This window comes from Coenobita brevimanus, chromosome 96 (genome assembly GCF_032717465.1).
Source record: "Coenobita brevimanus isolate Jiangsu-jjx chromosome 96, ASM3271746v2, whole genome shotgun sequence".
Classification (NCBI taxonomy): Eukaryota; Metazoa; Arthropoda; class Malacostraca; order Decapoda; family Coenobitidae; genus Coenobita; species Coenobita brevimanus.
This window is the reverse complement of record NC_137049.1, coordinates 13,102,059-13,128,440: the sequence shown is the minus strand read 5'-3', so window position 1 is coordinate 13,128,440 and position 26,382 is coordinate 13,102,059. Positions and strand designations below refer to the sequence as shown.

Genomic DNA, 26,382 nt, shown 5'->3' with positions numbered 1-26,382 from the left:
AAAGCTATATTTCTTGATATCCTTCAAGCAGCTTGACTTTTTCAATTTCATTCCATGTCCTCTTGTTGCTCTCTTATCCCATACAAACAGATCTTCTTTGTCAATTTTATCTACTCCCACCATGGTCCTGAACACCGCAATCATGTCTCCCCTCTTTCTTCTTTCCTCTAATGAAGGCAAATCCAGTTTTTCCAGCCTCTCTCTGTATGACAGGTCTGTCAGACTGGGGACCATCTTGGTTGCTGTTCTCTGTATTCTCTCAATCTTGTTTATATCTTTCTTTTTGTGTGGGGACCACACTGCCGCTGCATATTCTAACCTGGGGTGGATCATGGCCACTATCAATTTTTTCATCATTTCCTCATCCATATAATGAAATGCTACTGTTATGTTAGTCAAGAGTTTATAAGTCTCTCCAACTATCTTGTTAATGTGCTTTTCTGGTGACAAACTATCTTGGACCAGCACTCCCAAATCTTTCTCTTCTCTCCTTTTTGTGATTAATTCATTACCCAAAAAATAATTCAGTGATGGTCTCTTGGTACTTTTACCCATTTCCAATATTTTACATTTCTTTACATTAAATTTCATTTCCCACGTCCGGCTCCAATTGTGTATCCTATCCAAATCCTCCTGCAGTATTTTACAATCCTCCTCAACCTCTATCTTCCTCAAGATCTTTACATCATCAGCAAACAGACTTGCATAACTGTTCACTCCATCTACCATATCATTTACGTAAATCAGGAACATTACTGGCGCCAACACTGAGCCTTGAGGGACTTCACTTGTTACTTCCCTCCATCCAGACATCTTTTCCTTTATTACTGTCCTCATTTGTATGTCTCTTAAAAAGTCTCTCATCCATTCCAGAAGTTTCCCCTTTAGTCCTCCTATATATTCTAGTTTCCACATTAGTCTCTTATGAGGTACCTTGTCAAAGGCCTTCTCTAAGTCTAAGTACACACAATCCACCCAACCATCTCTCTCCTGTACCACATCAATCGCTCTTGAGTAAAAGCTCAACAAGTTAGAAACACATGACCTTCCACTTCTGAATCCAAACTGACATTCAGCCAAAATATTCATCTCTTCCAGATATTTTATCCATCTGTCTTTCTGGATTCTCTCACACAATTTTGCGACCATGCTGGTTAGAGACACTGGTCTATAATTCAGGGGTTCTTCCCTGTTTCCTCCCTTGTAAATTGGTACCACATTTGCCCTCTTCCATTCTTTTGGCACTTTCCCCTCTTCTAGTGAGCATACAATTAAGCTGTGAATTTTATCCGCCAGTTGTTCTCTGCATTCCTTCAGTACCCAATTAGAAATTCCATCAGGTCCTGGGGCTTTCCTTACATCTTGAGTTTCCAGTAATTTATACACTTCCTGTACCTCCACTTTTATATCTTTCATCACCGGAACATTTCTAATCACTCCCTCCCCTTCCACAAGCTCCTTTTCTTTAGTGAAAACTGACTGGAAACGTTTGTTCATTATTTCTGCTTGCATTGCTGCATCCTTAAAGACCTCTCCTTCTACTTTCAGCTTGGTGATTCCCTCCTTTTGTTTGAGTTTGCCATTAACAAATCTATAAAAACAGTTTGGGTTCATCCTTGCATTTGTCAATTATACCTTTTTCAAAATTCCTTTCTTCTTCTTTACGTATTCTTGTGTATTCATTTCTTGTTCTTTTATATTCTTCCTTTGTTCTGTCGTTACCTCTCTTTCTCCAATTGTTCCACGCCTTATCTCTCTCTTTTTTGCTATCATACACCTTCTATTAAACCACTCCTTTTTCCTGTTTTCTTTCCCTCTTACTCTTGGTACAAATTTTTCCACTCCCAAATTATAGAGGTCTAGAAAGATATCCCACTTCCTCTGTATCTCTCTTGTTTCTCCGAATTTTCTCCAATCCGCATTTTCAAATAAGTTTCTCAATCCAGTAAAATTTGCTTTCCCAAAGTTGTATCTTCCCTGTCTATGAAGCTCTTCTCTTGGCTCGACGTTTCCTATTAACATCTGGAACTCATTGACCACGTGATCACTTTTTCCCAAAGGACAGAGATATTCCAATGATTCTATTACATCGGGTTCTTTGGTGAACAGGAAATCTATACTTGCTGGTGTGTCCTCACCTCGAAACCGTCTCTCTTCTTTGACCCATTGCGTCATCACATTATTCATTATTATATTTAATAACATAGTGCCCCACGAATCCTTGCCGCCTCCCGAGTACCATTCCTCCCAGTTCACCTCTTTACAATTAAAGTCACCCACCAAAATTATATTATTGCTTTTCTCAATTATTTTTTCCAAGTAGCTAGCCATATCTGACAACATCTCATGGTATTCGTCATCCTTCCATGCTCTCGTCTTTGGGGGAACATACACTACCGCCATATCTCTCTTAACATTCTCTCCAGTTTCTAATTTCATATATACCACTTCAGCCCTGCCTTCTCCCATTTCCACAGTATCTACATTTATGTTATTCTTCACTGCTATCATCACTCCTCCTCCCTTTTTTTCTTTTCTGTCATTTCTCCACAGTTTGTATTTACCATCTCCCAAATGAACATCAATATCTTCTCTTAATTTGGTCTCTACAAAGCACATGACATCAGGTTCATGTTCTCTCAAGAAATCATTAATTTCGATCCTGGTCGATATGAAACCATCATCATTAGTATATATCACCTTCAAATTATTTTTGACATTATTAATACCCTCTTCTCTCCTACTCTCTGTCCGTACCACTTCCTCAACTTCTGATCTTTCACAACCATCCCCCTTAGTTTACTTCACTTCTATTTCCTTAAATACCATTTCCTTACTTTCATATCCAATACTCTCCAAAAAAAAGTATTACATTCTTCCTCTTCCCTCTTATCATTTTTTTCCTTTACTGCTTCCTTTAATGATTTTAAAACTTCTCTTTCTTCTTCATTCAGATCTTTTCTTATTATAATATTTTCCATCCCCGCCTCTTTGCTTAATTTCCAGGTCACTTTAAGTATCTCATTTATTACACTTTCTGATGTAAACTTGACTCTCATTGGTCTTGTTTCCCCTTTCTTGTAAGGCCCTATCCTCCTTACTTCCTCAATTTCTTTTACCCACTTGTCTCCTTCGGGGTCAATCTTGCCTAATATTTCTCTCACCATGTTCGTGTCTCTCTCGCATTTTACGAACCTAACCTTTTCTTCCTCTTCCCTGTTTCCAAATACTACCACACATCTGTTCCTTTCTACAGTTTCTCTCACTATTTTCTCTTTTTTCTTCAGTATTTTCACTACATTTTCTTCCATTTCTTTCTTGTTCATTTCCCTTTCTTCCTGGATGATCTCTCTTAAGGTGACCACTTCTTTCTGTTCTTCTTCTATGTGTGCCCACTTTGCCTTATGTTCTTCTAATACATTACTCACCTTCTCCGTTTTATTAGTACTCTCTTCTAGTTTCCTCCTCAGTTCAACATTTTCCCGCTTCAAATTCCTAATCTCTTCATTGGCTGTTTCATTGGACTGGATCAGACTCTGTATGGTGGTTTCCGTATTTACTGACACATCCTTTATCACTAGATTCTCTACTTTCTTTTCGAGTTCACTAATCCTCATAATTAATGTTTTAACCAGGTCCATGACATTGGTATTAGCATCAAATCCTTGAAATTCCAGTCCCTCATTGTTTATATTTTCGGCCATGTTTGATGTTGGTTAAATACCAAAACAGCTGTTACCAAAAAAAAAAAAAACTACAAACATTCATGTACAATCTAGTCAATAAATCTTTACATTTTTGGTAGTCTATTAACTTTCATTACTTTGAATTTAAAACAAGACCTTAGGAGACAGGACAGACAAAATTCCTGAAACTACTTAAGGTTAGCAGCGATGGCTGGGACGTCTGCTCTCTCTGGCTGTTCGTGTGTGTGTGTGTGTGTGTGTGTGTGTGTGTTCTTGAAAAAAAAAAAAATAGTTTCTTCATACACACATCATCCTAACATTCCATTCTTTTTGGACACAAAATGTGTTCAAACTGGTACCAAATACTTGCCGAAAGTACAGGTTTCCTTTCCTGAAGACAGGGACACACATTTGGCTAATGCAATATTCAATTATACAGTGTGATAAAATGTATGATTCCTTGAAAACAGACTAAAGAACATGTTATTAGCTTGCATAGCATTCCTGGTGCCACAGCCATAATGTACTGTACTGTAATGCAGGCCTAACACATAGTCTTATGCTAAACTACCTTTCTGACTCTCGTGAAAAGGTGTATTACATTCATAAACTCATCTGTAAATCATTTCAATGCAATTATTAGTACACAGATCCATTAGCATGACTGTTAGCTGATAGATGTTTACGTTTTGCCAGGTGAGCTGTCATACTCCTCACATTCTCCTTGTTTTTGCACTGTTTCATTCTGTTTTATATCACTTTAATCTGCACTTATTTGTGGTACATATATACCATTTTCTTTTGTGTAACTTACCTATAGTAGTCATTTCTGGGCCCAAACATATAGAGTGAGGCAGTCCATTTGGCAGGTTGGTGCAGTGTTGGCTACACTCTTCACAATGGTGCCACATCCCATATGCAAGTCGTATAACCTTGAGTGCACATTTGCAACCTCTTCAGTGATGGTCGAATTAAGTCCTAGCGACCAAAAGTTTTTCCATGGTGTTGAACTGTAGTCGAGTTAGGTCCCACTAATGAATATTACTCAGCTCGGCTTTATTCGCATTTAGTACTCAGGGTTAATAGATTGCCAATTCCAGAACTGTGACAGCAGGCAAGATCTATGTGGAGGTGGAGCGTGCCCGTTTGACACACCAGCTGGCAATGATGAAAGAAAGTGAAGGAGATGTTACTGAGGCCGCCACCATATTACAAGAACTCCAAGTTGAGACATTTGGTTCCATGGAACGGAAGGAGAAGGTATGTTTAATTTTGTGTGCGTGTGTGTGTTTTGTTTGTTTATTTGCTTGTTTCAAATTTCTGCAGGTCCAACTCTCTCTCTCTCTCTCTCTCTCCCTTTTTGTTTGTGTCCGACTGTGAGCAAAGGCGTCATGGCCTATCCCAAGGCCCAGTAGGCCTCCTACACACCTCCACATCTCACCACTTCAGGATTGACACCCACTGTCCATATTGAATAAATGCTAGGGCTGTCTCATACCAGACTGGTGTACTGGTATTAGCGGGGGTGATTTTACAATATGTCGGCTGGTCTTCTGGTAGATCAGTAAAGTCTAATTTTAAGAAATTCAGATCCTTATACTGTTCCCTGCCCTAGCCTGGATTCGATCCTGGGTCTTTTAGGACTGCAGGCTGCCTCTCTGCTGATTCAGCCACCGCCTCCCTCAAACTATATCGAGCTTATACAAAAATTTGTGCACATGCATTATGAGAGAGACAAATTTATGCATTTGTCAATTATTTAATTCTGGTTTTTGGTGTGGTATAGATACAGCACTGAAAACAGATTGTATTGGATAAGTAGGTGTACTTTGTCGCTGTCAATGTCCCCATAGCTATCATCGTCATCATCATCCTCATTGTCTTTGTTATCATAACCCCAATTTCCACTTAAAAGATGAGATAAAATGAGCTTCTAGAAACACAGAAAAATCTATCAATCCATAGCCAGTTGCCTCAATATTGTAAGGAGTGGCCACAAACAAATTGTCTCCATGTCACTCTGCCCTCTACCATTAGGCAGCCCTTCCCCAGCTTACACCTCTGTTGTATCATCATTTCCTCTGCCATTAGTCCTCCCTGCCCCCAACTCATACCCTCCCCTTTCTCATACAGTAGACTCTCAGTTTACACGGGCCTGGTTTGCGCTAAGCACATTTTGCATGGAAAGATTAACTCTGACTTGGCTTAGTAAATGTAGAAAGAAGAAACAGTTTGAATGGGAAAATCACAGAAGTTAGCCCCTGTCCACAGCCATCCCCCACAAACTTCCACTGCCACACCACATAGAAGCACAATTACCCCACATAGAATAAACAAATCATTGTCTTTTTGTAGGATTTTCCTAAAATAAATAGTGTATTTTTTGGCATATGAGTTGCTGCACTGTGTAAGATGCACCCTAATTTGGAAGAGAAAGTCTAAGGAAAACAGTTTTTGACTCCTAACCAACACCCACTAAAATCGTAGCTTGATGGAGTCATATTCACACAATGCATACTTGCCTTTCAGTATCTCCAATCAGTATTATTAACCCATGGATTGTGCAATTACCCTTTTTTATCCCACCCCTTGATGTGTAATTTTTTTTTTTTTTTTTTTTTTTTTTTTTTATAATGAAGGGCATCATCTGCTCAAAGGAAAAAAAATCTCTCTCTCTCTCTCTCTCCATCTTTGCTTAGGGCCATGTTTAAGTTTTTGTGTGGGAGTAGTGAAAAAAAAAAAAAAAAAAAAAAAAAAAAAAAAAATTTTTATTATAAACTCGAAGGGAGGAGTAGTTGCAAGGAGAGTGGAAAGGTTACAAGAGGATGAGAAAAAGGCAGAGTATAAGAGAGAAGTGGAGGAACGATTGGGCAAATATGAATTGGAGCAGATGGGGGACGTGGAAGGTGCGTGCAGGATATTTACAGAAGAAATATGTGCAGCATGTGATGTGGTGTGTGGGAGGAAGAGAAGACGGAGAGGGGTGCAAGGAACAGCGTGGTGGACAGAAGAGGTGAGACAGGCTGTGACACAAAAGAAGAAAGCATACAATGAATGGATGAGAAACAGGGGCGTGGAAAGAAGTTGAGAGGCGGAAGAGAGAGTTATATATAGAAAGAAAGAGAGAGGTGAAAAGATTAGTAAGAGAAAGAAGAGAGTGGATGAGGAATTTGGAAGGAATTTGAGTGTAAAGTGGAGGGACTGAAAGAAAATGTTCTGGAAAGAGGTGAAGAGAGTAAGACAGGGTGGTAGTGAGGTTAGCGGGGGAATGAGAGATAAAAATGGTAGATTACTAGTGGAGAAGGGAGAAAAAGTGAGCAGATGGAGAGAACACTTTAAGGAATTGTTGAACCTAGAGGATGGAAGTAATGCAAGTATAAGTGGCTGGGGAATGGCTGGGAGAAGGAGGGAGGTGAAAAGACAGGAAGAAATCAGTAGGATAGAAGTTGTGGAAGCAATGAAGAAAGTTAAATAGGGGAAATCCCAGGAATTGATGGAGTGTGTGGTGAAATGCTGAAGCATGGAGGAGAGATAGTAGTAGAATGGATGTGGAAGATGTGTAGATTGGCCTGGGAGGAAGGTAGAGTCCCAGAGGAGTGGAAGTCATGTATAATTATTCTCTTGTACAAAGGAAAAGGGGAAAAAGAAGTGTGTGGTAATCATGGGGGGATTTGTCTTCGTAGTATAATAGGAAAAGTGTATGGTAGGATACTTATTGACAGAGTTAAAGAAAGAACAGAGGAATTAGTTGGAGAAGAACAGGGAGGCTTTAGGAAGGGAAGAGGTTGTGTAGATCAGATATTCATTCTTAGATCTTTAGTGAAAAAGTTTCTAGAGAAGGGAAAGAAGTTGTATGCGGCTTTCATGGATTTGGAGAAAGCATATGACAGGGTGGATAGACAAGGATTGTGGAAAGTGTTAAGAATATATGGAGTAGATGGGAAGTTGTTGAATGCTGTGAAGAGTATGTATGATGGTGCTAAGGCTGCAGTGCGTGTGGTTGGTGACCTAAGTGAATTTTTCTCTTTGAAGGTTGGGTTGAAACAGGGATGTGTCATGTCTCCATGGTTGTTCAGTTTGTACATGGATGGGGTAATAAAAAAGGTACAAGGTAGGGTAGTGGATGTTGGAGTGGCCCTGGTGAGAGAGGATAGTGTTTGGAAACTCCCTGTACTGTTGTTTGCAGATGATACTGTGTTGTTGAGTGAAGATGAAGGGGAGCTGCAAGGCTTGGTGGATGAGTTTGGGAGAGTGTGTAAGAAACGGAATCTAAAGGTGAATGTAGGGAAGAGTAAAGTGATGGTCTTTGAGAGAGGTGAAGTCAGTGAATGTGCAGTGAGGCTGGATGAGGAGGAAATTGAAAAATGAGTATGTTTAAGTACTTGGGTAGTGTGATGAGTAAGGATGGAGGTTTGGAGGGTGAAGTGCTTGAAAGGGTACAGCAGGGAAGAAGGGTTGCTGGCTCCTTGAAAACAGTGATAAGAAACAGGGAAGTGAGCATGGAAGTGAAAAAGTTACTGCATGACAGTATTGTGATACCAACTCTAACGTATGGAAGTGAAGCTTTGATTTCGCTGGAAAGACACAAGTCAAGAGTGAGTGCAGTGGAAATGAATGATTTAAGAGGAGCCTGTGGAGTCACATGGTGAGACAGGCTGACAAATGAGAATATAAAGGAGCGTTGTGGTGTGGATGTGGATGTGAATGTTAGGAGGAATACACTGAGGTGGTTTGGCCATATGGAGAGGATAGAGGGTGAAAGACTGACGAAGAGAGTGTTTGTGAGTGAGGTGGAGGGGGGAAGAGGGAGGGGGAGGCCAGGGATGAGATGGAGGAATGAGGTGGAGAGGTATATGAGAGAGGGAGGGGGTGAGTTGGGATCGGGGCAGTGAAATGGGGGGGGACATGGCGACGTGGAGGCAGTTTGTTTGTGGCCACCCCGAACGGGATTGAGGCGTCTAGCAATAGATAGATAGATAGATAGCAACAGCCTGTGCTAACACACTACACCTCTATCATTATTAGAGAACCACAACACACCTAGACATATAAAAGTATCACCACACAGACCAAGGGAGTAGAGTGTAGCACCAGTCAAGTAGGGTGGTACTCCCAGGGTGGATGGAAAGCTGGTGACAGGGAGAGCTGGAGCTTTCATTTCATTAGCCCTCAGGACCAGTTCCTGACCATCCCCCTTTGCTGAACTTCTTTGGTGTTTCAGTAACACTGAGAGTAGGCCAGCATACTCTTCATTACAAGTTTGTCTAACTGTCAATACCAGACTACATGCTCATTACATATTATACTTCCTATTCAAAAGTCAACCAAAATGACGTCATTTAACCAAGCCTCGGAGTCTTGGGGGGGGGACCATAAATGCCCCCACCATCTGCCCCTCTCCTGGTAACGACCCAGCGAGATGCCTGGAACCACTGTCTGATTCATCTTCTTCATTTCTGCAACATTCATGGCCTTTCCTCTAACTTTCTGTTGAGCACCACCTCTCCTCCTCCAAACCTCACCTTCTCTTTCTGACCGATACTCAGCTGTCTGAGGCAACTGATAGCAAACTCTTCCCTATATCCTCCTACTTCCTTTATACTCATTTCAAAGCCAAAGGTGGCTGTTGTGTACATATATGTAAACAACAACTTACCTTGCTCTGGTGTTCCTGAACTTAATTCATCTGAATTCTCAACACCCTGGCTTCGGCTTTCATGTCATTCTCTGACTAAATATGTCTGTGCTGTTTACTTATCCCCTAATTCTACTGACTATGAAAAATTCTTTGACTGTCATACTTCCAAGATGGAACACATCCTATCCTTTTCTCTTTTCTCAGAAACTGGCATTTTAGGAGATTTCAGTGTTCACCACTACCTTTGGCTCTCCTCTCCTTTCCTACCCATATCCCTGACCGCCTTGGACGGAGATCCAACATATTTGACCTTTTCCTTACAACTAATCCTTCTGGTTATGCTGTAAATATTTCCTCTCCATTGGGCTTCTCCAATCACTACCTTATCACATTAACCTGTCCTATTGCTCCAGTGTGGCCTGTGGACCGTCTAAAGAAATATCGGTTGTGGCACTTTGAGCTGCTGATTGGGAGGTCTTCAGGCCGTACTTCTTTGATTTTCCATGGAATGATTATTATATCCTTGTCCTGGAGCCATCTGAGTCGGCCTTGTGCATTAAGGAGGTTATTTACTTGGGCATGGAAGTACACATTCCTTTCTCATGTCCTTTGACTAATGCAAAAAAAAACTTAGTTTAAACATGCTTGTTCTAATGCTGTCCACAACAAGGAGAAGGCCTGCAAAAGGTACCAGGGCCAACCTACCCCTATATCTCATCTTTTTTATGTTTTTGCTCAGAGTCGTGCAGTCATTTTTTCCCTCTGCTAAAAATGATATCATCCGTACTAAATATTCTGAGCTCTCCAACTCCAGTTCTTCCTGCTCCTTCTGGCACCTTGCCAAAAACCTTTCTAACAACTTTACCTCATCATCCTTCCCTCTTTTTCATTCTGATGACTCTGTAGCTATTTCTTCTTCTGAAAAACCAGAACTCTTCGCTCAGACTTTCTCCTCCAATTCCACATGAGACGATTCCAGTGCTGTTCCTCCATCTCTTCCCCCCTCAGACTTCCTCATGGCTGATGTTAAAATTTCTTCAGTTGATTTATTTTCTTCCATTACTGGCTGCAGTACTGACAAGGCATACAGGCCTGATAGGGTTGCTCCTCTTGTCCTCAAGAACTGTGCTTCTGTGCTTACATCCTGCGTAGGTAAACTCTTTTGCCTTTGTCTGTTAACTTGTACCTTTCCTTCTTGGTGGAAGTTTGCCCTCATTCATCCTGTCCAAAAGAAGAGTGACCATTCCCTATCCTGTAACTTTCACCCAGTTGCTTTAACATCCCTAATCTCAAAAGTTATTGAGTCTATTCTTAACAGAAAATTTTTTAATGCATCTTTCCTATCACAACCATCTTTCAGATCATCAGTATGGGTTCCACCAGAGATTCACCACTGGTGATCTTCTCACCTACCTTTCAGAGTCCTGGACATCCCTCCTTCAGGACTGTGACTAAAGCTTTGCCATTGCACTGGACATCCCAAAGGCTTTCAATTGAGTCTGGCATAAATCTTTAATTTCCAAACTACCCTGTTACGGTTTCTATCCTTCTATCTGTGCCCTCATCTCTGGCTTCCTTTCTGGTCGTTTTATAGCTGCTGTTGTAAACGTCCACTATTCTTCTCCTAGTGCTATCAATAGTGGTGTTCCTCAGGGCTCTGTCGTGTCTCCATCTCTCTTTCTTTTATTCATCAGTGACCTTCTAAGCTGTAAATCTAAACCTAGCCACTCATACGCTGAGGACTCCACCCTTCATCTTTAGATTCTCTTCCTTCAGTGTCCATCTCAGCTAACAGGGGGTGAGGCTATGGCACACCTAATGTCTGACTTGGCTCTTATCTTTGATTGGGGTAAAAAGAAAAACTTTTTGTTTTTAACCCGCCCCGTCCCGTCGACGTATGGGTACGTTGCAACATTTTGCATTTGCCAGTCCCGGCGACGTACTGGTACGTCGTGCAATTGCAAGGTCCCTAATTTGCACAATTTTCAATTTTTTAGCGTGATTTTTCGTACGTATACACGGGACACCTTCCTCTATTCCTCTACAAGATGCCAAGCAGGTACAATGCCTTACACCACATAACCTCCCCGCCCATTGTCTCGGCAATTCACCTGTTACCAGTGACCTGGCCAATAAAGACATTCAGGGCCAGAGTGATTCCCCAATCGAAGACAATGTGGAGGACAAAGTTTACTTAGCATTAGAGGAAGAAACAGTCAGAAATGATGATCAGGTAATGTGGCAAAAGAAGGTCAGGAATGGTGATGAGTTAGTGAGTGAAACAATGCTTATAATGCCTATATTACTGTTTGAAAGCCAATATACTCTCGTACTACATATAAATTCGTACCAAATAAATAAATAAATACCGTTTATAAGTGGTGTGGAATAGTTATCCTCCCATAGAACTCGTTTTCTTTGCAGCCAGCCTGATAGAAAACCCTGTAAGGTTAGGAGGTACTCCTACCTGTATCGAGTATTTTAAACCTCAGGTGAGCGATTTCTCTATGAATTTTCGATGTTTCTCACCAAAAGCGGAGGTTTTAGCCAAAAATTTTTTTTTCCAAAAATGCTGGGGACTCGGGGGTGTTGGAGGTGCAAAAGTGCTCGGGACGTGACGAGTTAATGCAGACAAAACTCAGTTCTTACATCTATCAGTCCTACATAATATTCCACAGGAGTACCCTCTAATTTTTAACAATATCCAGCTCAGTCCTGCATCACCTTTAAACATACTTGGGGTTTCGTTCTCTCGGGATTTATCTTGGAAAGAACACATTACTAGTCTTGTAAAACCTGCCTCCAGGAGATTAGGTGTGCCAAGCTGACTCTGTACCTTCTTTACCCTCACACAGTTATTGACTTTATTCACGGGTTTTATTTGCCCTTTGTAGAGTACAACTTTCGTGTGGGGAGGCTGCCCACACACAGCTCTTCTCAACAGGATGGAGTCAGAGGCCTTTTGTCTCATTAACTCTCTTCCTCTTACTGGCTTCCTTGAACCTCTTGTCTCTTTGCCACACTGTTGCATCTTTTTCTCTTCTATTGCTACTAAGTGGTCACTGCCACTCTGAACTATCTGCTTGCATCCTTCCTTCACTATGGCAGGCATGTAGCACCCGTTTAGCAACAAACTTTCACCCCTTTTCCTTCCAACTCTCTAATGCAAGATTAACCACTACTCCCAGTCCTTCATGTATGCAACAGGTCAACTCTGGAACTGTTTCCCTCTGTTTTTCTTACTGCCAACAATCTTCAGTCTTTCAAACACAGTGTGTCCAGGCATCTCAAAATGAATGGATCTTGAATTTGACTTTTTTTTTTTTTTTTTTTTTTTTTTTTTTTTTTGGAGGGAGCAGTTTCCAGGCACATGGCATTTGGCTCCTTCCTTGCACCCCCCCCCCCCTAAAAAAAAAAAAAAAAAAAAAAAAAAACTATACACCACAACAACAGATAATCTTCTCTATCTATCTATCTATTGCCAGATGCCTCAATCCCGTTTAGGGTGGCCACAAACAAATCGCCTCCACGTCACCCTGTCCCCCGCCGTTTCACTGCCCTGTTCCCAACTTGCACCCCCCTCTCTCATATACCTCTCCACCCCATCCCTCCATCTCATCCTCGGCTTCCCCCTCCCTCTTCCCCCCTCCACCTCACATACACTCTCTTTGTCAGTCTTTCACCCTCCATCCTCTCCACATGGCCAAACCACCTCGGTGTGTTCCTCATAACGCTTCCTATCACATCCACACCACAACACTCCTTTATATCCTCATTCGTCAGCCTGTCTCTCCATGTGACTCCACAGGCTCCTCTTAAATAACTCATTTTCACTGCTCTCACTCTTGACTTGTGTCCTTCCAACAATGTCCAAGCTTCACTTCCATACGTTAGAGTTGGTATCACATTACTGTCATGTAGTTACTTTTTCACTTCCATGCTCACTTCCCTGTTTCTTATCACTGCTTTCAAGGAACCAGCAACCTTTCTTCCCTGCTGTACCCTTTCAAGCACTTCACCCTCCAAACCTCCATCCTTACTCATCACACTACCCAAGTACTTAAACGTTCTCACATTTTCCAGTTCCCCACCATCCAACCTCACTGTACATTCACTGACTTAACCTCTCTCAAAGACCATCACTTTACTCTTCCCTACATTCACCTTTAGATTCCGTTTCTTACACACTCTCCCAAACTCATCCACCAAGCCTTGCAGCTCCCCTTCATCTTCACTCAACAACACAGTATCATTTGGAAACAACAGTACAGGGAGTTTCCAAACACTATCCTCTCTCACCAGGGCCACTCCAACATCCACTACCCTACCTTGTACCTCTTTTATTACCCCATCCATGTACAGATTGAAAAACCATGGAGACATGACACATCCCTGTTTTAACCCAACCTTCAAAGAGAAAAATTCACTTAGTTCATCATCCACATGCACTGCAGCCTTCGCACCATCATACTTACTCTTCACAGCATTGAACAACTTCCCATCTACTCCATATATTCTTAATACTTTCCACAATCCTTGTCTATCCACCCTGTCATATGCTTTCTCTAAATCCATGAAAGCCGCATACAACTTCTTTCCCTTCTCTAGAAACGTTTCCACTAAAGATCTAAGAATGAATATCTGATCTACACAACCTCTTTCCTTCCTAAAGCCTCCCTGTTCTTCTCCAACTAATTTCTCTGTTCTTTCTCTAACTCTGTCAATAAGTATCCTACCATACACTTTTCTCTTATACTAAGAAGACAAATTCCCCTATGATTACCACAGACTTCTTTTTCCCCTTTCCCTTTGTACAAGGGAATAACTATACCTGACTTCCAATCCTTCGGGACTCTACCTTCCACCCATGCCAATCTGCACATCTTCCACATCCATTCTACTACTATATCTCCCCCATGCTTCAGCATTTCACCATACACTCCATCAATTCCTGGGGCTTTCCCCAATTTAACTTTCTTCATTGCTTCCACAACTTCTATCCTACTGATTTTTTCCTGTTTTCTCACCTCCCTTCTTCTCCCAGCCATTCCCCAGCCACTTATACTCGCATTACTTCCATCCTCTATGTTCAACAATTCCTTAAAGTGTTCTCTCCATCTGCTCACTTTTTCTCCCTTCTCCACTAGTAATCTACCATTTTTATCTTTCACTCCCCTGCTAACCTCACTTCCACCCTGTCTTACTCTCTTCTCCTCTTTCCAGAACATTTCTTACAGTCCCTCCACTTTACACTCAAATTCCTTCCAAATTCCTCATCCACTCTCTTCTTACTCTTTCTTACTAATCTTTTCACCTCTCTACTCCTTTCTACATATAACTCTCTCTTCCGCCTGTCAACTTCTTCCACGCCCCTATTTCTCATCCATTCATTGTATGCTTTTTTCTTTTGTGCCACAGCCTGTCTCACCTCTTCATTCCACCACGCTGTTCCTTGCACCCCCCTCCCTCTTCTCTTCCTCCCACACACCACATCACATGCTGGACATATTTCTTCTGTAAATATCCTGACACACCTTCCACGTCCCCCATCTGCTCCAATTCATATTTGCCCAGTCGTTCCTCCACTTCTCTCTTATACTCTGCCTTTTTCTCATCCCCTTGTAACCTTTCCACTCTCTTTGCAACTACTCCTTCCTCTCGTCTTTCCCCTCTTCTATTTCTCCATCTTACTTGGATCCTAATTCTGGCCACCACCAAGTAGTGGTCAGAAAGTCCACTCCCCCAACCTCTATAAGCTCTTGCATCCATTACACATCTTTCCATCCTTTCATCTACACACACATAATCAATCATTGCCTTCCTTTCATTCAGTTCACCACCCACCTTTCTCATCACTCGCCATGTATACCTGTGGATCATTTTTTGCCTGAAGAGGGTATTGTCTATCAGCAACCCCCTCCCGCACAAATGTCCACTAACGCACTGCCATTCTCATGTATCTCAGGAGGCACATCCAACTCACCAACTATTCCATCCACCTTCACATTCCCTACTTTACCATTCATATCACCAATCAAAAACACTCTCATTCCTTCCAAACTTTTCCATGTACACTTCCACATTTGTCCAGAACTCTTCTCTCACTCTGCTAGCACAATCTTGCGTTGGCACATACACACACACAATCACCCACATTTGTATTCCAGCTTTCAATCTTACCCACACAATCCTTGACCCAACTGATCCATACTGTCTTATGCTCTTCTTCCATCTTTTACTCACAACTATGCATACTCCCTCTTTTTCCCTCTCATTCTCACCTACTCTTGCACATATACCCCATCCATACTCCCATTCTCTCACACTTTCTCCTTTCCATTTTGTTTCAGTTATTCCACATGCATCCACTTTCACACCCTCTAGGACCTGGACAATCTCTCTTTCTTTCACCTCATCATTTGCACCTCTTACATTCCATGTTGCCATTACCAAGTCCTTTGTCCGGTCCTTGGTCGTCATCGTTTGGTCAGTCCTTGTCCGAGGCTTCTTGTCTGTCTTCTCAATGTAACCAAAAATGTCTGCTTGTGCTCAGCTGATGTTGCTGTTTTTTTTCGTCCACTGTTTTTTTTCAGATCTTCTTGTGGTTACTATTATAAAAACAGCAACAGAATTTAACAACTTTTCATCAACACTTACTTATGTACATATATCATCTAATCCTGTGTTCCCCCATGAGGAGCGTAGGAGCCCTGGGCCAGACAAGTTGGTCATGACATTTAAGATGAGAATGACCGGCCTCACACATCCCCTGAGTAGCATTATGTGAGCAATAAACCCCAACCACCCTTTGGATATAAACCTACAGAGGCTCAATCCAGGTGGAGTGCCTCAATTTCCCACTAAATCACCAGGCATCATAGTCTCGTTATATGGTTACCACCCAGTGTAATAAATAGTTTCCTGGTGTACAGGAAACCATTTGGCTTGTCATTCAGTTTATACTCACCCATAGACAGAAGGAAGAGGAAAGGAAGAAGGAAAGAAAGACAGAATAGGGAGGAAGGAAAGAAGGAAGGAAAAGAGGAAAGGGCAGTCACCCAAGAGCAGCACTACATCGAATGAGTGGATCATCAACACCATGTTTATACAAAAACCTTAAATAATGTCTTTCCAATTTTCATAAATGTCATAAATATACAGTTCTTTTCACATGCTTTATGGATTACCTGTTTGCTGGAAATATTTGATTTACACATTCCCATACCTTTCCGATAACGTTATTTATCAGTCACGAAGAATAGCGACATATTCCTCAGCTACCATCTCCATAGTCATTCATCCGTACACATTTCCCACAACACTCACTTTGTTCACATTTACTCCTGCCTTCTTTCACTTACAGTGTCTCTTTGGCATACAGGCAAACCCCAATTTATGATACCCCTAGATGTGATATCCTGGAATAGTGATGGGTGTAGAAATACCACCCGAACCTGCCTATCGAAGGCCTACCCTCCGTTGTGATTTTTTTTTTTTTTTTTTTTTTTTTTTAAGACTTAAATTTTGTGTTCAGGTTGATTTATAAACTATTTTTGGACTTAGATTAATGTGTTTCACAACTTCTGTCTTACTGATTTCTTCCTGTCTTCTCACCTCCCTCCTTCTCCCAGCCATTCCCCAGCCACTTATACTCACATTACTTCCATCCTCTATGTTCAACAATTCCTTAAAGTGTTCTCTCCATCTGCTCACTTTTTCTCCCTTCTCCACTAGTAATTACCATTTTTATCTTTCACTCCCCGGCTAACTCCACTTCCACCCTGTCTTACTCTCTTCACCTCTTTCCAGAACATTTTCTTACAGTCCCTCCAGTTTACACTCAAATTCCTTCCAAATCCTCATCCACTCTCTTCTTACTCTCTCTTACTAATCTTTTCACCTCTCTCCTCCTTTCTACATATAACTCTCTCTTCCCCCTCTCAACTTCTTCCACGCCCCTGTTTCTCGTCCATTCATTGTATGCTTTCTTCTTTTGTGCCACAGGCTGTCTCACCTCTTCATTCCACCACGCTGTTCCTTGCACCCCCCTCCGTCTTCTCTTCATCCCACACACCACATCACATGCTGCACATATTTCTTCAGTGAATATCCTCAGTAGGATAGAAGTTGTGAAAGCAATGGAGAGAGTTAAGTTGGGGAACGCCCCAGGAATTGATGGAGTGTGTGGTGAAATGCTGAAGCATGGGGGAGAGATATTAGTAGAATGGATGTGGAAGATGTGCAGACTGGCCTGGGAGGAAGGTAGAGTCCCAGAGGATTGGAAGTCAGGTATAATTATTCCCTTGTACAAAGGAAAAGAGGAAAAAGAAGTTTGTTGTAATCACAGGGGCATTTGTCTTCCTAGTATAATAGGAAAAGTGTATGGTAGGATACTTACTGACAGAGTTAGAGAAAGAACAGAGGAATTAGTTGGAGAAGAACAGGGAGGCATTAGGAAGGGAAGAGGTTGTGTAAATCAGATATTCATTCTTAAATCTTTAGTGGAAAAGTTTTTAGAGAAGGGAAAGAAGTTGTATGCAGCTTTCATGGATTTGGAGAAATTATATGACAGGGTGGATAGACAAGAATTGTGGAAAGTATTAAGAATATATAGAGTAGATGGGAAGTTGCTAATTGCTGTGAAGAGTATGTATGAGTGTGCTAAGGCTGCAGTGTGTTTGAATAGTGAATTGAACGTCGGATCTTGGAGGGATTACTGTACTGTACATTCTGTTTGGCGGCACTGCTAAGTCCTGCAGCCTCCCACCTCACTTGTTCTCAGGTTAGCATCTCGGTATTCTCTCGCATTCCATTCCGTATTCCGCACTTTTATTCCTAACCATCTTGGTTTACAAGGCTCCCAGGGCTTCTTCAAGCAGGAAGGGGATGAAGCTGAAGACCCTGAGCATTCAAGAGAAGCTGAAGGTTTTGGAAAGGATCGATGTTGGTAGCTGGGTGCTTGCCATATGTGCAGAGTTTAACCTGAAACCAGCACAATTTACGATATAAAGAAGAACAAGGATAAGATTCGTGCCCATGCCCTGACAACAGAAGATCCTAGTAGTGCTAGTAGTACAACAGTGATTACAGTAGTGATTAAGGCCTGTATATAGTGTACATAAAGTGTAATATAATACAATGAAGTTCTTAAGTTCTGTATATAAAGTGTGTACTGTAGTCTGTACAGTATAAAGTGTAAGGTACAGTACAGTACTTACTGTTGTTTAGTTGTGATTATTGTTAAGAAATGTTGCCCAGAGGCAATCGTATGCCGCCCTAGCACCTCCAAATCCGATCAAGAGACCCTCCTTATGCTTGGATTATTCTCTTTTTCAAGCATGGTAAGTGATTTTTGTTTGTTTCTGGTTAGTCTTATTTCTCATAAGTCGGAATTATAGTCAAGTCGGAATGGCCTCAGCCCTAATTATTCTGACTTAGAGAGGTTTTACCGTACAAAGGAATTTCTAAATAAATGTTGGAAAATAAGAGGGAAGAAAATTAAGAAGCTCAGCAACCAAAACAATAGCTAAAATGACATAAAGAGGGGGCAGTTAAGAAGGCTATCCCGATCACATTGTTGTTTGATAAATCATATGTTTACATACGGGTTGTTCAAAGGAAAACGCTCTGAAAATACAAAGGAATTTCTAAATAAATGTTGGAAAAAAAGCGAGAAGGAAATAAAGGAGCTCAGCAACCAGAACAGTAACAAAAAAGACATAAAGAGGGGCCGCTGAAAAGGCTGTCATCGCATCATCGATTGCATCCCTTGTCAAGAATTCCACGTCAAAACATCAATGATTCTTCATCAAAGTTCGCACCTTGGACGATTTTGCGTCATTCATACATTATCATTATGCATTACAGATGTATATTTAATTGTCCTGAGACCATATGATGGTGGGATTGTATACAATGCTGTCGTTTCGTTTGAATATGAGTCGGAGATCGCACTCTCCAGTGACCTTGACGGGGTACAAGCGAGACAGGCACTGGTTTTAGGCTTAGGTTAGCTTCTTTTGCAACTGTTAGGCCATTTAGAGTGGCTTTAAACTTTTTTGTAGGACTCATTTGGGTGGATTTAGGACTTGGTTGGGGGGGAACCGAGGGCTCAAAAACGCATCCCTATACTTTACATGTTAAATCTACCATGGTTTACAATACCCCGCCTAGCGATGGGCTTTTACTTAACCAATTACATTGTTAAACTGGGGTATGCCTGTATTTGTAAGAGACAGTTCATTCCAGACTCTACATTACTGTATGTTTGCTCATCACTGTTCATGTATATACCTCATCAACATCTGATTCTTTCCCATTCATCAGTTACTTCACAGCATTCTTCACTTTTGTTAATGACACCACATCCTTTTCTGTACACCACCAAAACAGGCCATGGTTACCCCTGCTCTGCCCTCATCATTCCCTCATATCAGCCTTTCAAAATACAGTGTTCTCTTCATATGCTACTTGCTTTTATTTCATATGTTAGTATTCCCTTACTTTCATCTGTAACATTCTCAGAGATCCTTTCGGGTGTTGGAGAGAGGGTGTAAGTGGATGTTCGGCCAAGTGAAACCAGGATGTCTTGGATTGTTGGCTCACAGATGATGCCATACATATGATTAGCTATTGAAAGTGTAACAGAAATATACAAGCTGACCTTTTTTGCAGGTTGAAATGATTTTGGAGCAGATGCGTTTATGTCTCTTGAAGAAGGACTTCGTACGCACTCAGATTATATCAAAGAAAATAAGTACAAAATTCTTCGACAGTGAAGAGGTAGATCCACTAAAGCTTAAATTCTACAAGTAAGTATTTAGTTCATTTGTGTGTGTGTGTGTGTGTGTGTGTGTGTGTGTGTGTGTGTGTGTGTGTGTGTGTGTGTGTGTGTGTATTTACCTAATTGTGATATACAGGAAATGAGCTACACTCATGGGGTCCTGTCTCTGTTTCTCAGTAAGTCAAATTTAGCTTTAAACACGTTTAAGTTTTTAGACTGGACGATCTCTTTGTCGAGACTATTTCACAGGTCTATACATCTATAAGGAAAACTATATTTCTTGATATCCTTCAAGCAGCTTGGTTTCTTGAGTTTGATTCCGTGTCCTCTTGTTACTCTCTTATCCAATACAAACAGATCTTCTTTGTCAATTTTATCTACTCCCACTATGGTCCTGAACACTGCAATCATGTCTCCTCTCTTTCTTCTTTCTCCTAAGGAAGGCAAATCCAGCTTTTCCAACCTCTCTCTATACGTCATCTGGCAGACTGGGGACCATTTTGGTTGCTGTTCTTTGTATTCTGTCAGTCTTGTTTATATCTTTCTTTTTGTGTGGGGACCACACTACTGCTGCATATTCTAACCTGGGGCGAATCATGGCCGCTATCAATTTTTTCATCATCTCATCCATATAATGAAAAGCTACTCTTATATTAGTCAGGAGCTTATACGTCTCTCTAACTGCCTTGTTAATGTGTTTTTCAGGTGACAAACTATCCTGGACCAGGACCCCCAAATCTTTCTCTTCTCTCGCTTTTGTGATTGGTTCATTACCCATCAAATAATTCAGTGACGGCCTCATGGTACTTTTACCCATTTCCAATATTTTACATTTCTTTGCATTAAATTTCATTTCCCACATCCGGCTCCAATCATGTATCTTATCCAGATCCTCCTGCAGCATTTTACAATCTTTCTCAACCTCTACCTTCCTCATGATCTTTGCATCACCAGCAAACAGACTTGCATAACTGTTCACTCCATCTACCATATCATTTACATAAATCAGGAACATTACTGGCACCAACACAGAGCCCTGTGGGACTCCACTTGTTACTTCCCTCCATCCAGACATCCTATCCTTTATTACTGTCCTCATTTGTCTGTCTCAAAAAGTCTCTCATCCATTCCAGGAGTTTCCCCTTCAGTCCTCCTATATGCTCTAGTTTCCACGTTAGTCTCTTATGGGGTACCTTGTCAAAGGCCTTTTCCAAATCTAAATACACACAATCCACCCAACCATCTCTCTCCGGTAGCACATCAATCACTCTTGAGTAAAAACTCAACAAGTTGGACACACATGACCTACTTCAAAATCCAAACTGACTATCAGCCAAAATATTCATCTCTTCCAGATATTTTATCCATCTGTCTTTCAGAATTCTTTTGCACAATTTTGCGACCATGCTGGTTAGGGACACTGGGGTTCTCCCCCCCCCCCCCCATTTCCTCCCTTATAAATTGGTACCACATTTGCCCTCTTCCATTCTTGAGGCACTTTTTCCTCTTCCAGAGAACACACAATTAAACTGAATCTTATCCGCCAGTTGTTTTCTGCGTTCCTTCAGTACCCAATTAGAGATTCCATCTGGTCCTGGGGCTTTTCTTACATCTTGAGTTTCCAGTAATTTATACACTTCCTGTACTTCCACTTTATATCTTTTATCACTACATTTCTAGTCACTCCCTCCTCTTCCACAAACTCACTTTCATTAGTGAAAACTGACTGGAAACGTTTGTTCATTATTTCTGCTTGCATTGCCGCATCTTTATATACCTCTCCTTCTGCTTTCAGTTTTGTGATTCCTTCCTTTTGTTTCAGTTTGCCATTGACAAATCTATAAAACAGTTTGGGTTCATCCTTACATTTGTCTATTATACCTTTTTCAAAATTCATTTCTTCCTCTCTACGTATTCTTGTGTAATCATTTCTTGTTCTTTTATATTCTTCCTTTGTTCTGTTGTTACCTCTCTTTCTCCAATTGTTCCACGCCTTATCTCTCTCTTTTTTTGCTATTATACACCTTCTTTTAAACCACTCCTTTTTTCTGTTTTCTTTTTCCCTTACTCTTGGCACAAATTTTTCCACTCCCGAATTATACTGTAGAAGCCTAGAAAAATATCCCACATCCTCTGTATCTCTCTTGTTTCTCTGAATTTTCTCCAATCTGCATTTTCGAATGTAATGTTTGTTTCGAATGTAATGTAATGTTTGCTTTCCCAAAGCTGTATCTTCCATGCCTATAAAGCTCGTCTCTTGGCTCCACGTTCCCTGTTATCATCTGGAACTCAGTGACCACATGATCACTTTTTCCAATAGGACACAGATATTCCAAGGATTCTATTACATCAGGTTCTTTGGTTAACAGTAAGTCCAGTCTTGCTGGTGTGTACTCACCTCGGAGTGTGTGTGTGTGCGTGTGTGCGCGTGCGCCTGTGTGCCTGGGCATGCATACGTGCATTTTAGATTGTAGAAGTGTGAAAAATTTTGCTACGTATAATTTTCTGACTACAGGTGACTTTACACTCCTTCTTCTTTCTTTTTTTCCTTCATTTTTTCCTTTTCCTTCTACCTGTGGGTGACTCTACATTGAGTGACAAGCCAAATGGTTTCCTGTACACCAGGAAACCATTTACTACGCTGGGTGGTAACCATATAGCCAAATTTTGGCACCTGGTGGTTTAGTGGGTAATTATTGCGCTCCAGTCAAATTGAGCCGGTGAAGGTTTATATCCAAGGGGTGGTTGGGGTTGATTGCTCATGTAATGCCACTCAGGGATGAGTTAGGCTGGTCACTCTCATCTTAAATATCGAGACCAACTGCCTAACCCCAGGCTCTTACGCTCCTCGTGGGGCAACGTAGGATTGGATGATGGATGGATGGATGAATTTTCTGACTGCCCTTGGGTGGGAAAGGAGGTCCGGATGATGATGATGATAAATTTCTGACATTATAACAAAAAATTGAATGTGGACTAAGACACTGAACTTGAACACTTCAAAATGAGACTAGAATAGGTTGTTAATACTACAATACTGTAGGGCACCAGGTTTCACTGCATCCAGATTGGTGAAATGCACTTTCGCGACAGCCATCAAATATTCCCGTGATTGCACATTCACGACTAAAAAATGCACTTTTGTGCCTTCTGGCACCATAAGTTTTGGATTCTCGCCACAGCAACGCCAGCGCCAACACCCAGTTTCGGCCTGTTTCCCGCATGTGTTCAGTGCGTCCGCAAGTTGAGTGTTACCCTCTCGCATCCTTGATTAGTAATTGACAGAAAAATGTCATCTTGTGCTTCAAGTGGAGCCGGAGGTTGACCATGTGATAGTGGAAATGGTGTAAGAAGGCGTGAGCCTGGAACAGCAGGTGGTAAAGGGAAGACCAAGCATGACTCCTGCAAGGGAGTGAAAAAAATGCAAGTATGATGATAAGTTAAAAAATAAAATTGTAGTGGAAATGGAGAAAGGTACTCAAAACTCCGAAGTATGCAAAATGTAAAATCTACCAGAGTCGACTGTGCGAAGTATGAGAAAACAGCTGAGGGAACTAAAAGCCAATGTAGCTCTTGTGAAGAAGTATTTTGAACCAGGTGCGGAGGTAGATGAGTGAAAACAGTGACCCAGCACAGCTCATTTATGCAAGTAGTTGAACATTTAATGTTGCTTTATGATCTAATGTGTTAATAGCAACATTTCAGGTAACTTTACGACACATTTAAAGTAGGAAATACACAAGGGGGGTGAGTTTTCGTGCAGGCCGTGTTACCTTATTTACAATAAGGTCGATGCCCCAACTTTGACAGAATCAGCTTTGGTGTCACTTTTCATGGTCCCTCTTAGGTGTGAAACTTGGTGCCCTACTGTACACTTAAAAGTGGTGGGCTCACCATCCACTCACTCGATGTAGTGCTGCCGTTGGATGTCCGCCCTTTCCTCTCCTCCATCCTTCTTTCCTTCCATCCTCTTCTGTCTTTCTTTCCTTCATTCTTTCCTTGGCCTTCTGCCACTGGGTGACTTGACACTCCCTCTTCTTTCTTTCTTTCCTTCATTCTTTCCTTTTCCTTCTGCCTATGGGTTACTCTACACTGAGTGGCAAGCCAAATGGTTTCCTCTACACCAGGAAACCATTTACTACGCTGGGTGGTAATCATATAACCAAATTTTGGCACCTGGTGGTTTAGTGGGTAATTATTGCACTCGAATTGCATTGAGCCGGGGAATGTTTAAATCTAAGGGATGGTTGGAGTTGATTGCTCATGTAATGCCACTCAGGAATGAGTGAGGTTGGTCACTATCATCTTAAATGTTGGGACCAACTGCCTAGCCCCGGGCTCCTATGCTTCTCATGGGGCAATGTAGGATTGGATGATGGATGAGTGGAAGGATGAAAGAGTTGGAAGCAATGAACTGGGAAATGGATCTGGACAACTTTTGAAATGCATATAGGGAGTGTTTAATAAAAATGCCAAAGCATGAAAGCTGTGTGGTGTCATGAGGTTAGCAAATAAGAATGGTACAATGTGGTGGGATGGAGAGCTGAAGAAGCAGTGGAGGAAATGAGGAAGAAGTACTGTAGCTATAAAGGATGCAGGAAAGGGATTCAAATGAGAGAAGAGTACTGTACTGTACATAGAAAACAAGAAGCAAACAAATGGGATAATAATGAGGAAAAAGAAGGAGGTAAATGAGGATGTAGGAAAAAAAAAATGAATGCAAATTACACTGCACTCACTAGTTTCTTGCCCAATTGGTACCACAATTGTGTCGTGAAAGTAAAAATCACAAAACTTGTGCATATACTTTACTTGATGAGATCAGCCATCACATCCCTCCTTAGCTACCCATTGATGACACAGTACCCCTACTGTAAGTTACGTACTGTTAATCAAACATGAATATGTACAGTTAATCAGAAATAGAAGAAGGGAAGGACAGGAGGAAGTAGTTTATACAAGGAGGGTGGAAAGGTTTTAAGAGGATGGAGGGTGAAGTGCTTGAAAGGGTACAGCAGGGCAGAAAGGTTGCTGGTTCTTTGAAAGCAGTGATAAGAAACAGGGAAGTGAGCATGGAAGTGAAAAAGTTACTACATGACAGTATTGTGATACCAACTCTAACGTACGGAAGTGAAGCTTGGACGTTGTTGGAAGGACACAAGTCAAGAGTGAGAGCCGTGGAAATGAGTTATTTAAGAGGAGCCTGTGGCGTCACATGGAGAGACAGGCTGACGAATGAGGATATAAAGGAGTGTTGTGGTGTTGATGTGGATGTGATAGGAAGCGTTATGAGGAACACACTGAGGTGGTTTGGCCATGTGGAGAGGATGGAGGGTCAAAGACTGACGAAGAGAGTGTATGTGAGTGAGGTGGAGGGGGAAAGAGGGAGGGGGAGGCCGAGGATGAGATGGAGAGATGGGGTGGAGAGGTATATGAGAGAGGGGGGTGTGAGTTGGGAGCAGGGGAGTGAAATGGCGGGGGACAGGGCGACTTGGAGGCGATTTGTTTGTGGCCACCCCAAACGGGATTGAGGCGTCTGGCAATAGATAGATAGATAGATAGAGAAAAGGCAGAATATAAGAGGGAAGTGGAGGAGCGATTGGGTAAATATGGATTGGAGCAGATAGGGGACGTGTAAGGTGTGTGCAAAAGATTCACAGAAGAAATCTGTGCAGCATGTGAGGTAGTGTGTGGGGTGAAGAGAAGATGAAAGGGAGTGCAGGAAATAGCATGGTGGAATGAAGAGGTGAGAGAGGCTGTGGCACAAAAGAAGAGAGAGAAGAGTAGTTGAAAAACAGGGGTGTGGAAGAAGTTGAGAGACAGAAGAGAGAGTTATACGTAGAGAGGAAGAAATAGGTGAAAAGATTAGTAAGAGAGTAAGAAGAGAGTGGATTAGGAGTTCGGAAGGAATTTGAGTGTAAAGTGGAGGGAATATAAGAAAATGTTCTGGAAAGAGGTAAAGAGAGTTAGACAGGATGCCAAAGAAGTTAGTTGGGGAGTGAAAGATAAAAATGGTAGATTACTGGTTGAGAAGGGAGAAAAAGTGAGCAGATGGAGAGAACACTTTAAGGAATTGTTGAACATTGAGACTGAAAGTAATGCGAGTGTAAGTGGCTGGGGAATGGCTGGATGAAGGAAGGATGTGAGAAGAGAAGAAGAAATCAGTAGGATGAAAGTTGTGGAAGCAATGGAGAAAGTTAAAATGGGGAAAGCCCCAGGAATTGATGGAGTGTGTGGTGAAATGCTGAAGCATGGGGGAGAGATAGTAGTAGAAT

The 26,382-nt window shown here is 41.6% G+C and overlaps 1 protein-coding gene across 1 annotated transcript in view; it reads left to right on the top strand.

Moving 5' to 3' along the window:
• Nucleotides 1–26,382, top strand: part of Rpn5 (regulatory particle non-ATPase 5) — a 247,940-nt gene that overhangs the window by 60,158 nt on the left and 161,400 nt on the right. Inside the window, exons 4-5 of the mRNA XM_080283070.1 lie at nt 4,787–4,946; nt 19,999–20,135. Of these exons, the coding sequence (XP_080139196.1) occupies nt 4,787–4,946; nt 19,999–20,135 (297 nt within the window). The remainder of the gene's footprint in view (nt 1–4,786; nt 4,947–19,998; nt 20,136–26,382) is intronic.